General features: G+C 31.9%; 2 protein-coding genes across 2 annotated transcripts; one reads left to right on the plus strand and one right to left on the minus strand.

Moving 5' to 3' along the window:
* Window positions 1-16,075: 16,075 nt before the first annotated feature.
* On the plus strand, window positions 16,076-17,462 carry LOC149951793 (uncharacterized). Its single transcript, XM_090168216.1, has 2 exons — window positions 16,076-16,145; window positions 16,232-17,462. The coding sequence occupies exon 2, from the start codon at window positions 16,312-16,314 to the stop codon at window positions 17,065-17,067; it is 756 nt and encodes a 251-aa protein (XP_090024342.1). The 5' UTR covers window positions 16,076-16,145; window positions 16,232-16,311; the 3' UTR covers window positions 17,068-17,462.
* Window positions 17,118-18,472, minus strand: LOC149951794 (NAD-dependent protein deacetylase sirtuin-3, mitochondrial-like). The gene is made up of 7 exons (XM_090168215.1): window positions 18,243-18,472; window positions 17,941-18,173; window positions 17,782-17,882; window positions 17,667-17,711; window positions 17,492-17,608; window positions 17,307-17,421; window positions 17,118-17,245 (listed from the first exon to the last, which is right to left on the minus strand). Exons 1-7 carry the CDS (start codon window positions 18,455-18,457, stop codon window positions 17,166-17,168), a joined length of 906 nt encoding a protein of 301 aa, XP_090024341.1. The 5' UTR covers window positions 18,458-18,472; the 3' UTR covers window positions 17,118-17,165.
* Between the last annotated feature and the right edge of the window lie 51 nt (window positions 18,473-18,523).

Raw genomic sequence — 18,523 nt, forward strand, 5'->3', positions numbered from 1 at the left:
AACCATTAAAAAAGAGTGAAATTAAGAAGACTAAATCCGCCCTATAATTAGTTTAATCCTAAAAAACTATTAACGGTATTAACACAATTTTTGGTTTAATAGGGTCAGGATCATATGTTGAAAAAACGGCTTTTTAACTAGGTGTTTTTTTAACTTTGAACGCCAAATACATAAACGTGTACGGTTCACTGAACACTATACCAATGGCAATGGTAAAAAAATTCTAGTTTCTTTACGCGTGAGTTGTTATTAGCTGTTAATGGAGTGTGTTTATTAAACAAATTCGGATGCAGCTTCTTTGAAAGTTTCCGGTAATAGCCAAAGAAAGCGCTAAACATTTTCACCAAATGTTTTCAGAGAGACTCATCAACTATAGCTATTTTTATTTTCAAGTAACGACCTACTCTATTTTTTTACAAGTCCTGTTTTATCATATTTAAAAAAAACCACCGGATTCAAAATATGCGGAACCTTAATTGACTTTCTTCTAGAAGTTCTATGCTGAATCTAAAATTAGACCATATTTATGAATATAGAAGATGGTCTTGTACTTTTTAATATTGTTGGAAACATACTTCGATATTCCAATTAAAGGGGAATGGCCAAGCTTTTACAAATATGGCCTTATTTCCGTATCAAAAGATTAACAAGACGTTCAATATACTAACACGTACCTTTTTTGTCTTGAAAAAATAGCTTTTGGCCCAAAAAGTTGAAACGAAAAATAACTCCAGGTTTTTGGATTTGAATTCTCGCCGCCATTTTAGGGGCTGCCGCCAGCGCCCCTAACCCCGTATGAGCGATTTGCGAACTATCCTAACTTTTAAAATCGCGCAATTTAGGCATAGGTCTCTTATAACTGGAACGCGCAGTGCGTGCAAAACAAATTTTTTGCGTCTTCAGCAGCGCGCGCTTTTACGTTGTTTTTCTGTCTCACCGACTTCTCACCAGGTGTCGCGGTGGACGCGCGCTTTTCGATTTCCTGAAATTTCTTTATTTTATTAAAAATTAACCACTCAATATTTTTTGATGCGGTTTTCGCCATAAATTTTAGTTTTTAATGGGCTATAGGGCTATCTAACTGGTTAAAGCTTGACCGTTCCGCTTTAATAAAACTATAAATTTCAATTCAATTAAATCTATTTTATCTTAAAATATAAATTATAAAAACGGTACTTTACATCTAGTTTTTTGACATAAAATCAAATAATACTGCAATCTCATTGGTTCTTAAAAATTACGTTTTTCGACGCGATTAACGCTGCTGCGAGGACGCAAAAAAAAGACCGCCCCTTAGCGTGACGGGGTTAGGGCCTCAACGTGTCCGTCGATGGTCTCGACATATTCATTCTCCCTGAGTATAAATAAATACATTTTGATCAAATAGATTTTGATGATTTGTTGTAGTTTAGTGAATGAAATTATAACTCAATTAGGCTAGATTTGCGCAAATCCAGGTATTTTCTTTAACATTTTTTAAATAATTTTCTATAAATTTATAAGCACTAGAAGTAGGCGGAGCCCATATTTTTTGTTTTTTTTTTGTAATTTTGAGCCTTTTTATTTTTGTAAAGTTACCACAAAAATAATTACCACACTCAAAATATCTTATTTTTATGCTCACTCTAAAAAGTTTCAAAATTTTAAAAGTTGACTGCCAAAGGTTAAACTTATTATAAACTTTTTGAGTAAAATTATTAAACCATGAATAAATGATTAAATCATGATTAAAATTATTAGTTCATGATTAATATAAGAATAAAATGATTAAATCGTGAATTAAATTATTAGTTCATGATTAATATAAGAATAAAATTATTAAATCATGAATTAATTTATTAGTTCATGATTAATATAAGAATAAAATGATTAAATAATGATTAAAATTATTAATTCATGATAAATATAAGAATAAAATGATTAAATCATGATTAAAATTATTAATTCATGGTTAATATAAGAATAAAATGATTAAATAATGATTAAAATTATTAATTCATGATAAATGTAAGAATAAAATGATTATATCATGAATTAAATTATTAGTTCATGATTAATATAAGAATAAAATGATTAAATCATGATTAAAATTATTAGTTCATGATTAATATAAGAATAAAATGATTAAATCATGATTAAAATTATTAGTTCATGATTAATATAAGAATAAAATGATTAAATAATGATTAAAATTATTGATTCATGATAAATATAAGAATAAAATGATTAAATCATGATTAAAATTATTAGTTCATGATTAATATAAGAATAAAATGATTAAATAATGATTAAAATTATTAATTCATGATCAATATAAGAATAAAATGATTATATCATGAATTAAATTATTAGTTCATGATTAATATAAGAATAAAATGATTAAATCATGATTAAAATTATTAGTTCATGATTAATATAAGAATAAAATGATTATATCATGAATTAAATTATTAGTTCATGATTAATATAAGAATAAAATGATTAAATCATGATTAAAATTATTAGTTCATGATTAATATAAGAATAAAATGATTAAATCATGATTAAAATTACTAGTTCATGATAAATATAACAATAAAATGATTAAATCATGATTAAAATTACTAGTTCATGAATAAAATGTTGAAATGATGATTAAAATAATTAATTAATGATTAAAATGATTAATTAATGATCAAAATGATTAATTAATGATTAATTAATGATTAAAATGATTAAAATGATTAATTAATGATTAAAATGATTACTTAATGATTAATATGATTAAATTAATTATTAAACTGATTAATTAAGTATTAAAATGATTAATTAATTATTAAAATGATTAATTAACAATTAAAATGATTAATTCATGATTATACTGTTTCATTTATGATTATACTGTTTAATTTATGATAATACTGTTTAATTTATGATTATACTGTTTCATTTATGATTATACTGTTTAATTTATGATTATACTGTTTAATTTACGATTAAAATGATTAAATTATTATTAAAATTATTAAAAGGATTAAATCATAATTAAATTTTATTAAAATTATTAAAAGGATTAAATCATAATTAAATTGATTAAATAATTATTGTATGATGAAATTGAGTTTTAAATGATTTATTCTGGATTAAAATTATGAAATCGAGTTTGAAATGATTTAATCTGGATTAAAATGCTGAAATAGGGATTAAAATGATGAAATAAGGATTAAAATGATGAAATAGGGATTAAAATAATGAAATGGGGATTAAAATGATGAAATAGGGATTAAAATGATTAACTAGGGATTAAAATGATGAAATCGAGTTTGAAATGATTAAATCGATATTAAAATGATGAAATAGGGATTAAAATTATTTAATCTGGATTAAAATTATGAAGTCGAGTTTGAAATGATTAAATCTAGATTAAAATGACGAACTAGGGATTAAAATGATGAAATGGGGGTTAAAATGATTTTATAACGATTAAATGATTAAATAGGGATTATAATGATGAAATCGAGTTTGAAATAATTAAATCTAGATTAAAATGATTAAATAGGGATTAAAATGATTAAATAACGATTAAAATGATTACATCACGATTAAAATGGTTATGTAGGGATAAAAATGATTAAATAGGGATTAAAATTATTAAATAGGGATTGAAATGTTTAAATCGGGATGGAAATTATTTTATCTTGATTATTTTTCAATAATTTAAGTTACTTTTATGAGTTCTTAGTTAATTCTATGACTTCTTAGCTACTTCTATGACTTCTTAGTTACTTCTATCAGTTCTTAGTTACTTCTATGAGGTATTAGTTACTTCTATGAGATTTTAGTTACTTCTATGAGATTTTAGTTACTTCTATGAGTTCTTAGTTACTTCTATGAGTTCTTAGTTACTTCTATGACTTCTTAATGATTTCTATCAGTTCTTAGTTACTTCTATGAGTTCCTAGTTACTTCAATTAGTTCTTAGTTTCTTCTATGATTTCTTAGTTACTTCTATGAGTTCTTAGTTACGTTTATGAAGTCCTTGTTACTTGTATGAGTTCTTAGTTAATTCTATGAGTTCTTAATTACTTATATGAGTTCTTAGTTGCATCTATGATTTGTTAGTTACTTCTATGAGTCCTTAGTTACTTCTATGAGTTCCTAATTACTTCTTTGAGTTCCTAATTACTTCTATGAGTTCCTAGTTACTTCAATTAGTTCTTAGTTTCTTCTATGATTTCTTAGTTATTTCTATGATTTCTTAGTTACGTTTATGAAGCCCTTGTTACTTCTATGAGTTCTTGGTAAGAGCTAGTTTGTATACGGCATGAAGAGGGACAAACAAGACCAAAAAAGAAGACAGTGTTCGCGGTGGGAATTTAAAGGATTGTCCGGAAATTTCTAAAGACAAATCATGAAAAGAGTATCTAGGAGTTCCTTTTCTTCGCGTGGAAATTTATCCGAAGGTGGAATATCGACGGGGGAGCGTTCAAAAGCTGAAAGAGAGGTGACGCTTTTTAGCAAGTTCTTTTACCAATATTCACGTCGCATCCTGGTTGTAGGTGGCCTTTGATATCTGTCAACTTCCGGTAAATACCGCTGGGTTTGAAGTACGTCGGGTACACACGCGAAAATGGTCATTAACTGATTTCGGAGTCGCGTGGGATTAGGCAGTTACGAAAACACGCGTGATCATCAAGTTTGAACTCTTGATTGTAACGAATTACCTTACTTAAGGTTTAGCCGCGAATATAGTATTAACATGGTATGACCTCTCACTAGTAGAAAATTATAACACCACTAACACTAGAAGTTAAAGGTTAGTTTTAAAGAAAATTTTGACTAGAATATACGCATATCCGGCTCTTAAAATTCCCCTAATTCTTCTCGGAAAGATAAAAATAACTGACTTACACCCAAATATAGATGGTTTACGCAAAAATACTTTACTATTCTACGGAAATAGCGCTATTCTTACGCGTAATTTTCAAGTTTATAAGGTTATTAAAGTGATTCTTATTACTTTACATACCCAGTAAAAATACGAATTTATTTAACACGAGTCATAGACTTTTCTACGCTTTTAAGAATTTTATCTTTTTCCGCGTTGGTTTTCAAAATTTATAGTCCACGAAATGTAATATTATAAACAGAAGTTTAAAAAATGGACAAAATTGTAAATGCCGTGCGTTGAGACGATAAAATATTTCAACAAAATAGGGCTTATAAGAGGTATTAAATTTAATATGAGGAACTTGAACTTGAGAAAATAGAGGTGCAAGAAACAGATAAAACTTATCCTTCCGCTAACTGAGTAAAAATATAGAGTTATATCTTAAATGTAAATATATTTTAGTATTCATAGTTAGGAAATATATACAGTTTATCTTTAACCTTAAAGGGCCACGGAATCATTTGAAATATTCGACCCAAATTTAAAGTGGATAGCAGATCCCACAAATAAAATTCTGGAGAGTAGCACGGGATATTTCTCAAATTCTAACAATATTTTGCTCCTTTAATATATTATAAATGATAAATTCACGGTTTTTTAATCTTTAAACTTAATACATTTAAAGTTGATAAAATTTCGCGAATTTTATTCATTAAACTTAATACATTTAAAGATGCTAAATTCAAGCTAAATGTATTCTTTAAACTTAATACATTCAAAGATGATACAATTACGAGAATTTTATTCTTTAATCTTAATACTAAAAGATGAGAAAATAACGCGAATTTTAATGTTAATACTTAAAGATGAGAAAATAACGCGAATTTTAATGTTAATACTTAAAGATGAGAAAAAAACGCGAATTTTAATGTTAATACTTAAAGATGAGAAAATAACGCTAATTGTAATATTTAAACTTAATACATTAAATATGATAAAATTACACGAGTTTTAATCTTCATTCTTAATACATTAAATGCGAGGAAATCACACTAATTTTAATCTTTAAACTTAATACAATAATGATGAGAAAATTAATCGAATTTTGATCTTTAAATTTAATACAATAAAGATGGTAAAATAACGTTAAATTTAGTCTTTAAACTTAATACAATAAATATGATAAATCCAGTTAATTTTAATCTTCAAACTTAAAACCTTAAAGGCCTAAAGGCCTAGGTTTGCTTCTGCCTGTCCCCCTTTAAAATAACTTGCCTGAAAAGCAAATACCCTGGTGGTGGGCCAACATGTTCAGCGGTTGGCCTACCACCAGGGTATTTGCTTTTCAGGCAAGTTAATTTAAGGGGGACAGGCAGAAGAAGACCTAGGCCTTTAAAGACGAGAAAATCACACTAATTTTAAATGAAGTTAATATTTCGGTCAAGATATTATCGTGAACTAATTTATAAAAGGTCAGCTATTAGACAAAATAAAATTTGAAATTTAATAACTAAATACATCCGTCATTAAAAAATTAAAGGCAATAAAAGCCGCTAATTGACACACTTTATTTGACTTAATTAAATAATATTTAACGAGCCATAGGTCACGCTAAATATCAATTAAAAGTAAATGGAACCCAAGATACAAAGCCACTAAATTGATATAATATTATGCGATTATCTTAATGAAGAAAATAATTAAAAGGTGCGATTCTGTGTCATTAATTAGTGTCTGACTGTGACATTAGACTAGTTCAATACATCGAATATAATATTACGGATGAATGGCAAAAAGAATTTATAGAATAAATTTAATGGATAAATTTGGCAAGCTGGTTTTTGGTATTCCCCCTTTTCGGCGGTCATATAGAAGGCAAGCTAACTCGCACCGTAGCCCAAAGCATCCGAGCTAAAACCGGACGATTTCAAAACGAAGAATTTTACAAGGAAGTGGAACTATTTCGGTTTCGTCACTAAATTTTCTTAATTATCCAGAAGAGGCGGGGCTTTACAAATGTCGTTGGAATGTAGTTTAATGGTCAACTTCGCGTAATTGGTCACATAAAAAGGTTTCATTTTAAAACGGACTAGTAATTTTAATACAATCATATTAAAAATGAAATTAGGGCGTTGTAATTCCAATGTTGACACATAGATGTAATGTACCTTCTAGAATTCTGGTGCATGTATATATATTTACTTTCAAAATGGTTCTAAATTTTACAAACCATTTTGTTTGGTACCAAAATAAGTTAGGTTTAAAATTAGGATTTTGTCTGTCGGTGATTTGGCTGAAATTAATCTAAATCAAGGTTTATTTCAGCACAGAGCACCTTAGTGTTTCAATATGATCAAGGTGAAATGCACTAATATATCAAGGACGATAATATACTACTAAGTTCAGTTGCAAGTCCCAGTTTGATCTGGGCGAGGGAGTTAGTGTCGAAAAAAGGGTCGGTAAATTAGCATAAAACAATAGGAATATTTAAGCTCATGTTATTATGTTAATTAATGATTTTACTGATATCGGCTGCTCTCAGTTAAAAGTTGTCATACAATACTTTATTACATAATTAAATTTATAAATAACGGTACATATAATTATCATACTTTTTTATAACGTTACCTATGTCTAAATTAAACTATATTAATTAGACTCAGCAAAATATGTATGAATTTAGGAATAACATATTTTTAAAATACGTTGCTGAACCAAAATTGCAAGACGCATAGCGATTAGCGAAGGCCTAGTGAAAACCAGGCTTAAAGTAGGTTTTTAGAATCATCACTTTATTTTCGATGAGTATATGTAATCAAAGGAACTTGGCGTTTACAAGGTCATACCTCCGTAATTTTTACCCTAATTTAGCACCTTTACCGACGTATTTAACCCCCACCCCCCATACCATACCTCCGATTGTAAGCCGCGGTATCATCAATCAAAAACCTCGCTAAGATACATTTTAAATGAATAACTCACCATTGCATAATGGCAGACCACAATACTGCCGGATTTAAGGTCACGGAATCCGCTGCAAGACCTCATGTTGAGATTTATTTCGAAGGCAAAGTTTTCAATCCAAAAAATATACAACGACGATGCCCTAGGGTACGTTTAGGGTTCGCTCTGTTGAGCAGCGTTTCTACTCAAAACCAAAGACACCCATCACAGCGTGCTGTTACCAAAACGCGCATTCTACTTCGCGCTCACAATTGCGGGATCCATAACGCTCCTAGCCTAGCGGAACCGAAATCATTTCTTTCCCGACACCAGAAATCGTACGTTTATTCGACGATATTTTCTCATCCAAATTTCTTCGATTTGTTAAAAATGAACTAGCAAGAGTTAGAGTTATCGATTATAAAAGATGAACACTAAGGTTGTTTGTTTGGATGAAAAATAACGGGTGAAAAGACGACCCGTATTTTCGACGATACGGTAATACGATTAAAACAGAGACGCGAGTGGTGGCTGCGCGCTCCTCTTGCCATTGACCTCAAAGGACGAGAAACGAGAGCCGCCCAGAGCCATACCTGTATCTCGTCTTCGTATCAGCTTGTTACGTATTATGCCGGTTTATTCGGAAATCCGTACGCGGTTTCTTTAGAAAGATCGGCCCACTATCGAAGTGCACTTCCCCTCCAATCCTCGCTTTTCAATACGGCAATACGTAAGCGAGACGGGGTTTACTAAAAGGGGAAACGATTGTTTGATTAATCTTAGCATCAATTTATTCATACGCAGTTACAAAACATATTAAGCAGTTTAAACAGTTTTGTGGAGTTTTAAAGTTTAATGCATTTTAAACAGTCTCATGCAGTTTTAATAGTGTGATGCGGTTTAAATAGTTTTATACAGTTTAGCGAGACTGATGCTGCATCAGGGATGCAGTTTTAAACAGTATTGTGCAGTGATATACAGTTTTATATAGTTTTAACACGTTTTGTACATTTTCAACACAGTTGTGCAGTTTCAAAGGTTTTATGCAGTTTAAATAGAGTTGTTCAGTTTTAAAGGTTTTGTACAGTTTAAACAGAGTGGTTCAGTTTTATAGGTTATATCGAGGGGCTGATCACTCAGCGTAATCGGTGTACAGAGCCGTACCTTTGACTGTACTAATGGGATTACGCGTAATCTTTGAAGTCCCTGCCTTTGGCAGTGCTAATCTAAACGTAATCCGGTGTACAGACTTTCTTAGAGTGGTTAGCCCCTCGGGTTATATACAGTTTAAACAGAGTGGTTCAGTTTTATAGGTTTTAAGCAGCTTAAACACACTGGTTCAGTTTCAATTTTTTTATGCAGCTTAAACAGATTCGTTCAATTTTTCAAGGTTTATGCAGCTTAAACAGATTTGTTCAATTTTTCAAGGCTTATGCAGCTTAAACAGATTTGTTAAATTTTTCGAGGTTTATGCAGCTTAAACAGATTTGTTTAATTTTTCAAGGCTTACGCAGCTTAAACAGATTTGTTCAATTTTTCAAGGCATATGCGGCTTAAACAGATTTGTTCAATTTTAAAGGCTTATGCGGCTTAAACAGATTTGTTCAATTTTAAAGGCTTATGCGGCTTAAACAGATTTGTTCAATTTTAAAGGCTTATGCGGCTTAAACAGATTTGTTCAATTTTAAGGCTTATGCAGATTAAACAGATTTGTTAAATTTTTCAAGGTTTATGCAGCTTAAACAGATTTGTTTAATTTTTCAAGGCTTATGCAGCTTAAACAGATTTGTTAAATTTTTCAAGGTTTATGCAGCTTAAACAGATTTGTTTAATTTTTCAAGGCTTACGCAGCTTAAACAGATTTGTTAAATTTTTCAAGGCATATGCGGCTTAAACAGATTTGTTCAATTTTAAAGGCTTATGCGGCTTAAACAGATTTGTTCAATTTTAAAGGCTTATGCGGCTGAAACAGATTTGTTCAATTGTAAAGGCTTATGCAGCTTTAAACGTTTTATGCAACTTTGAAATAAGTTAAGCAGCTTTAAACGTTTTATGCAACTTTGAAATACGTTAAGCAGCTTTAACAGTTATGTGGAGCTTTGTGCATTTCTATGCAATTTTACACAGATTTAAAAAGTTTTATGCAGATTTAAATATAAGTTTATTATAAAATAAATTTTCAAGAACATTTTTGTAAGAAAGTTTAAAATACGTTTTAAACTAGGTTTATTATTGATTTTTTAGTTTGATTTAAAAACAATTAAAACAATTTGCACAAAAAAAGGAGAATTCGCTTTAATTGTTTCCATATAAATAAAGTTCCTCGTGAATAATGTGAATGATGTACTAAGGAATTTAGCTGTCGATACTAGAAAGGTTAAATAAGATTGGGAAACTAAAAATCAGTTATTCAAACCTATAATTAGTCTGTTCAGTCTTTAGCAGATAAAAATTAACTTACATTATGATAAATGAAAATGCTTTTATACATGATGACGCGCCATCTACAATCAGAAAGGAAAAATGCTTTGTATGTATATTTAAAAAATATTCAGATCCGTATGGTGAATAGTTCAAATCTTTTTTATACTTTTTGTGGGGAATTTACTTAAGGTATTCTCATATTTATGGTGTACATGAGAGTTGTTGATATACTATACTATACTGACTTTATCATATTTTAAATTTTAAATCTATCGGTGTAGTTCATGTTACCTTTTTACCAGTTATTTGCTAGCATACAGCGCCGCATCTATCGGAAATATCGATTTTACCACTTAAATTTAGCCACATTTGTTGTAATGGGACATAAACGGTATCGCAGGCCAGATTTAGAGTAACTTTAGAAAATTTCACGTCAATTTATATTGACCATACCAATGAGACCACTTGTATGCGGGAGTGGAGCTCTATTCCACCTTCTTAAACCATGGACACTGTATCTCTAACCGGACGGGAAAAGCTGTAGCCTCCACCATACAAAATCATCTGTCGCCGCCACCGTCTCTCTTAAAGGGGGGGAGTTTCAAGAATTTTGAAAGTTTCGGGCTGTCAAGGCCATATAATTAATCACGTGGTCAACAAAACGTTCCGTTTGAAACATTGAGTTGGGAATATTAATCTAGAGGTCCAATCAAAACGTCGGATTTCAGTATTTTGCGAAACAAGTTTTTAAAAAATAAGAATACTGCCGTCTGCTCCCAAAAGACGAGAAAACTTTATCATTCTACTCGTGGCGCCGTCTATCTCTCAATGGTTCGTTCAAATAAGACGTGTTTTCCGGCAAAAATATTTTTTTTTTCAAAAATAATGGATGGCGCCACGAGTCATATGATAACGTTTTCTCGTCATTTTAGAGGAGACGGCACATTCGTTATTTTCAAAAACTTGTTTCGCGGGGAGCAGATTTGATTAGATCTCTAGATTAATATTCCCAACTCAATGGTTTGAAATGGGCGTTTACATTCTTTCGAATGACCAAAAATAAGCCGCCGATATTTTTTCCCTAAATTGTTTTTTTTTTAATATTCCAAAAACAGACACTGAAAAGTGCCGGTATTATAGCTAGCAGTAATAACCTACCTTTCATCCACCATATTGGATTAAAAATGGTGGAGGTGACAATAATGTGAGCTATATTATTTCCTGTATGTGTCAAGTTTCAACCAGATATAAAATGTTCTTTAATAACAATTGTATGTGGTGACCACCGTAGACCAGTTTTCACCAATTTCCCATGAGATGATTTATTGGGATTTTGAACGGTCGTTTGGGACCTTTTTTGGAACACATTGCCCAAGAAATAAATTATATTACAATTTGTTCTAGGTCAAACCCTAAATCGGCTGCACTATAGGCTTCGAGCTTAAGAAATAAAGCGCCATCAGGCTTAATATTCGTCAACTAAATATGTGAAGAAATAGCAGACAACTTTTGAATCTTTATGTTTTTTCTGTTGAGCTTTCAGGCGCGCAGTGTTGGAAATAAGGCGGTGGCGTCGGTCAAAGACCAGTTTATTTTGGGATATGACCAGTAAATTAAATGGAATCTGGAGGGTTCACTGGTCATAATGACTAGTTTATTTTTAATTAATACTATTATCATATGTAAGATATTTACACATAAGTGTGCCAATGTACCTTTATTCCTTTCAAAAATCTTCACTAACGGTTTGTTTCACCACGAACCAGTAAAAAGGTGGACTACGTTAGATTTTAACATTTTTATTCATACTAGTAATTTTGGGAGTCACACTATTGGCTACTAACATATTTATTTAAGCAATGGAAAACCTCTAAATTGTTTCACCACGAACCAGTAAAAAGGTGGACTACGTTAGATTTTAACATTTTTATTCATACTAGTAATTTTGGGAGTCACACTATTGGCTACTAACATATTTATTTAAGCAATGGAAAACCTCTAAATTGTTTCACCACGAACCTGTAAAAAGGTGGACTACGTTAGATTTTAACATTTTTATTCATACTAGTAATTTTGGGAGTCACACTATTGGCTACTAACATATTTATTTAAGCAATGGAAAACCTCTAAATTGAGAAGGAATTTTTTGCGTCGGAATTATAGTCAGTCCAATGTAGCTTTATTGAAATTTATAAACTCACTCGGTTTGTGCGGATGAAGTTAAATAATGAGTAGTTTAGAAAAATAAAAGGTTGGGGAAAATGACCAATAAGTGATCGCTTTCCGAAAATGGAAAAAGTCGTCGAAGTGGAATATTCCACCAGCGTTATTAAAACCCATATCAAGCCTAGAAGAGTTAGGCCTAGGCTCAAAAGAATCTGCAAAGACTCCAACCTTGTAGATGCGCCAGAAAAGCTAAACCTGAATTTCAACTATTTTTTCTAATAAACCTGCTTCTTTTATTTGAGAACTTCATTAATTTGCAAATTAATTACATTAATAGAACTTGACAATATATTGTAGTTAATTTTAGCTCCTAAACCTTATTTGTTCAAACCGGTTTGTTTACTAAAATAATGGCCGTCGGTTTATCAGACATAGAGCTAATTGGGCGACGGCATTATCGGCATTTGAGATTCGATGACGTCAAATATTACGTAGGGTACGGATGACGCAATATCTGTGAAGCAAACCGTTAGTGAAGAAATAGAGCTAGTGGCATACTTATGAGTAATTATGTTACATATGCTATAATTCTATACCGAAAAGAGAAAATGATAAAAGCATTGCACTCTCAGCTTCTCACAGCCAATGAAATTGCGGATTTTGACTTATTTCTACTCCTAAATCGAACGTATTTCCTAGCATCTGGCAGTAATGCAATTGGACGTTCTTCTGCAGCTACAATCAGTCAGATTCGTCGAGCTAAATGCGAAACATCTAGATCAATCATTAAGAATATGTTTAAGAAACATAAGCATAGAAGACATTGATGCCTATCCTGCAATTTCTTTATGGCTTTTAGAAACAAAAAGAAAGTCAGAAAGGAGTAAAACTGTTTTTATTCGAAGGACTAGAAAATGATGTAAAACTGTAAATACGGATAAGTTTTTATTCGAAGAACAAGAAGATAATGAAATATTTTTTAAGTTTCCTTAAGAAATGTGATAAATATCAAAGCTCTTTGGTTTGTGATAAATAAATATAATTATAGTTCCTAATCGCTATTAACAATTCACTTTCAAAAGTAAATTAAAGAGTGAGAGAGTTAAGTGGTGTGAAAATAGTGGTCATGACCAGTAAATTATTTTTTAAGTAGGGGTAATTGTGGTTATATTGACCAGTACTCTTAAAAAGCTTTGCTTGTTCCAGGGCTCTAAGGTTACACTTTTTACTCCTCCTCGATAGGAGGCGTAGAGGGAGTAATCTAGCTTTGTCGTCTGCTTAAACGAAAACATGACGGGCTTAGACGGTTTCGAGGGTTTAGACCTCTTCACCAGCCTTGGAAATAACGGTGGTCAAGTGGTCAAAGACCAGTTTATTAATTGCTCAGACCAGTTTATTTATTCAAAATTTGGGGGGTCACTGGTCACCGTGTCCAGTTTATTAATTCAAGGTTTCTATTAATTTTGATTTCCCTATAAACCGGATTTCTATGTACCGCGACTCCGCGTACTACCGCCACACGTCGAGGCTTTGTGCAGAGTCCCTCGCTCGCATCCCACGAACGAGTCGAAACTGTCGAAAACCCTCTGCCCTCAAACCCTCAATCCTCTAGTTCCCTTTCCCCCGAGTACGGTAGGCTACGCGGTAACGGACCGGGGACTCTGGAGCTACGGGGCTTAGAGTAGAGAGAGAATACGGTAAATTACGAGGGTCTTCTAGGCTATGGCAGTAGTCTTAGGTGAGATAGTACTATATTGTACTATTCTTGTGATACTAATACAATAAAGTGAACTATTTTGAATACGTGTAAAATTAAGGTTACCAACATAATCTAACTTCTAAACATGTAGTATAGGTTTTTTAGGCTTATAAAATGACATTAGAACATTTTATATGAGACCAGTTTAATAAGGTCATAAGGACCAGTAAAAAAATAGCTTATTTCCAAGGCTGCTCTTGTAAATAACCTCTAAGTTCTCCGGGAGGCAGAGTTTGTGGATGGCCGTGTGAGGACGACCACTAATCCCACAACGGGTGGTTGTCATACTTCCGCCACGGGTGTCCCAACCCTATCCCCAAGTATCCCCTCGTTGGCGTAGCCGTAACACATATCTCGCACCTGATTAATCAAATGTACGAGCGGACTGAATTATCCCACCCGTTACAATCGCTCATAACGAGCTTCTAAAAAAAAACCCCTCTAAGTTCTAACCTTTAACTACTCCCTTCTTACTCTAACTCGTTTTTTTCGTCAAGGCAGAGTTGAAGTAAAATGACGTCATATGGCTACACTTTTTCACCTGATCAAAAAACCCAGAACAGGTGAAAAAAAAACCACCTAATTTTGAACATGCAGACAGCTTTCATATATTCAATTTAAAACTCGGTCGGTAGGGGGCGATAATTATGACAAAAAATTAAACTACAGCAGACAACGACAGTTTCTAGAATCCACAGGATGGCGGGTGTGCATTCGGTGACGACGTGTTTCTAGTCTTTCTATTGAGTTATTGGATCGTAGTTCGTAGTACGATTTTGGGCAAGGTTCCTAAAAGCAAAGAGTATAAAAACTACGGTTACGTAGTTTTTATACTCTTTGCTAAAAGCACGCAAACGTACTGGATTTTGGGTACTTATCATTCTCCGACCATGAAGGAAAAGCAAGGAGCCGGAAAGATGGGGGCCATTTGTCACCTTCTAGAATTCATAATTCTTCTTCAATATGAATTATTTAACAGCCTACTTATAAAATTAATGGGGAAATTTCTAAAACTTAAGAAAAAATCGGAAACTATATTACATTATTTAAAAATTTTATTTTCAAATTCCAAAAATAAATAAAATGGAATTAAAAACATTACCATAAATTACCATTTAAACTATTGTATTTATCCTCCAAAGACAGCCGCTATTTTGTCAAGGTCAATTTTGTCTACTCAACCAAAATTACCCAACTCTGGCAAAAGTGTTGGGTAGCAATTCTCTCCCCCCAACCTGTGGCCACGGCCCTGTGTAAAATCATATGACGTTTTCCCGATGCCAGACGGCCTAGACGCTTAAAGGGGCTGACAATAAGAGGGCCTATTTCACCCGTGATTATTTAAACTCGTACCCTAGATTCGAATACTGAGAGCTTTCCCATTGACGGTTTTGTTACTAGGCGTTTACCCATTTCCGGCACGTGACCTCATAAAAATCGGGCTCCATCGGTTGCGGTAAGGCGCAAACCATGGAGCGAATTTTTTCTGAGTTCCAGAGGGAAGTGGGTAAACGCTATCGGCAACGCGCGAGAGAGTGATTTCGAATCTAGGGTACGAGTTTAAATTATCTTTGATGGAACAAACCCAGCGCCCGGTGCTTATCCCATTTTTGTCCATTACCGACCTTATTACTGGCTGACTTCATGATGACGCGTTAATATTCATAGACATTATTTCTATGTTAATATTGTCTGTATCTAAAAGCGACCATCACATGTGGCTTATCTATTCTCTAATTTTTCAATTATTTAAATCAATATTTATCAAAATTCCCATGGAAAAGCTACGGGGTTATTGTTTTCTGTTTGTGTTGGTCTTTTTCGACAAGGTATTATAAATTTACTTATAAATGTTTATCCCATAATTTGGTTTTATTGAATAACACAAAAGTGACAAAATGCTTTACAACTAAAAAAAATTATGCAAATGGCTGCAGCTGCTTGGAATGATTTCTCTATCGAAAAACAAGTTCAACTCACTAAGTAAATAAAATTATTAGTTTTTTTTACTTATTTAAAGTATAATTAATTGAAAATAATAAATTTATATTGTATGGATACGCTACTAGGTAGTATATACAGTTAATTCACCAAAAATCCAATATCACATGACAAGGCTTAGTGGGGGACTGAAGTGAAAATTAAAAGAATGCCTTCTTTTGCTTTGAAAAATGATGGAGCTGGAGATTTCTCCAAAAAGATGGATGCAGTTTTCGGCAATTTAAGCGCTTTGGAGGAGAAGCACCAGAAATGGGAAGACGTAAACGCTCAAGATAATGAAAATTATATTAAACCAGACCCCATTTTGGAGGAAAATTTGGCCTCCAGAACACGGTCAGCATTGAGTCGCATTAATGATTTTAAAGCTCCTTTCCCTACTCAAATACGGAAGCGTACTCACCACATGGCATCAAATTCATCCCAGTGGAATAGAGTTAGTTTTCAGAAAGATCCTCAAAAGTGGACCAAATACAGTTTGGCAGATGTCTCGGATTATGAAATGACAGATAAATCTAACACCAAAGCCGCTATGAGCTTTTTGGCTGAGATAAAGAAGCAAAAGAGAGAAGAGGAAGAAACAAATAATGAGAAAATTCAATTCAACAAACCAATGTTTCGTAAACCTAGTGGTAATAAAGCTAGTGCTACTATTTCAAAATCTGACGAAGGTGAAGGAAAAATGGAGACTGACACTGACGTAGCTACAACCAGTGGACTCTCAAAGGTAGTTCATGTCATGCCTGAGTGTATCGTTGGTCAGAAACAGAAGAAAAGGGCCATTAGGAGCAAATTAACTGTCACTGACGAAACTGAGGAAGATAATGAAGAGGTGTTAAATATTACCCCAGCGCCGAAGAAACCAATTACATTGAATCATCTGGAAGATGAAGACAGTGATTCTTAATTTATTTTACTAAAATACAAAAATAAATTTTAAAACATTTTATTAGCACATTCTCTGAGAAAACTCTCATTATAAAAACGTCTTTATTTTCAGAATAACTATTTAATTTTCAATTGTTCTAAATCTTTTTCCCAGCCTAATTTAATTATTATTTCCATAATAATTTCTTCAATATCCCCTAAGAATGTTTATTTAGATTAGAAACAAAATCAATACAGGTTGAATTAATTTTAATTTACCAATCTGGAAAATGTCATTATCACGGTATCCAACGGACCCTACCATTTCTTTATTAATTAAAAGTCTTGGTGTTATTTTATTAACGGCGTCAGCTATACTGGCGAATGGGTGTACCTGTATTTCATGTAAATAGAATTAAAGTGTAACAAAATCTATTATCCAATAATCTAAATATTTTAATTACCACTAACGATGTTCCCATAATTATTAACAAATCGGCGATGCTCATATCATCGATGTGTAGGAAAAAGCTATCTGGTAGCATTTCTCCAAAAAACACTATATTTGGTTTTATAACTCCCTAAAAAACTTTCTTATAGTAAAATATTGATAACTTGCATAAATTTTATCATTTTAACCTGGCATTTTGCGCATAACGGAACTTTATCATTTAATATGTCATTCTGTTTGAAAAAAAGTGTTATTAATTTAGTATTTGCATAATTTTCTTAAACAAGAAAACATATTATTTACTTTGATATCATCCGATAAATATGATTTCTTGCATTTCAAACATGTAGCGGTTGAAAATGAACCATGAGCCTCAACCAATTTATCCGGGGGTAAACCAGCCACTGTGTTAAAATATACATTATGATTGATTTAATTTTTGGATAAAATAAGAGAAATTACATCTTTCTAACCCATCAATATTTTGAGTGTACATCCTTAAGAGCTTCTTTTTATCGTGTAATAATTTTACAAAGTAATGAGCACAGTTTGGTTTAAAATTTCCGGGATATAATTCTTTGGCAAGTGTGAAGAAAGGTTTGTTATTGATTCCAAAATATTCAATGTCAAAAATTGCTTCCGGATAAGGCAAGTTGTACTTTTGGAGATTGTCGTACAGCCCACTCTTTGGGGATCTAATAAATATTAAAATATACTACAGTTAAATAGTAAAATATTATGATAAAAATTCTGAGATAAAATACCTAAAATCTGGGATACCACTGGGTGTACTTATACCTGCTCCTGCCATTACAACAACATTTCTTGGTTGGTCATCTTTTAGCTGATCTAAAACTAAGTCTAATTTATTTTCAATCAAACTTAAGAGTCGATGGATTTCATTAAACTTATAGCAATTTGATAATTTATTACAGTTTAAAATTCTTGAACTAACTTTATGTATTAGAATACCACTCATTTTTTAATAATTGAAATATGATAAAGTTCCCAAAAAGTAAATGAAAAAATGTTCAAACTAAATTTT

This window comes from Leiobunum rupestre, chromosome 3 (assembly GCF_980474605.1).
Source record: "Leiobunum rupestre chromosome 3, qqLeiRupe1.1.hap1, whole genome shotgun sequence".
Lineage (NCBI taxonomy): Eukaryota > Metazoa > Arthropoda > Arachnida > Opiliones > Sclerosomatidae > Leiobunum > Leiobunum rupestre.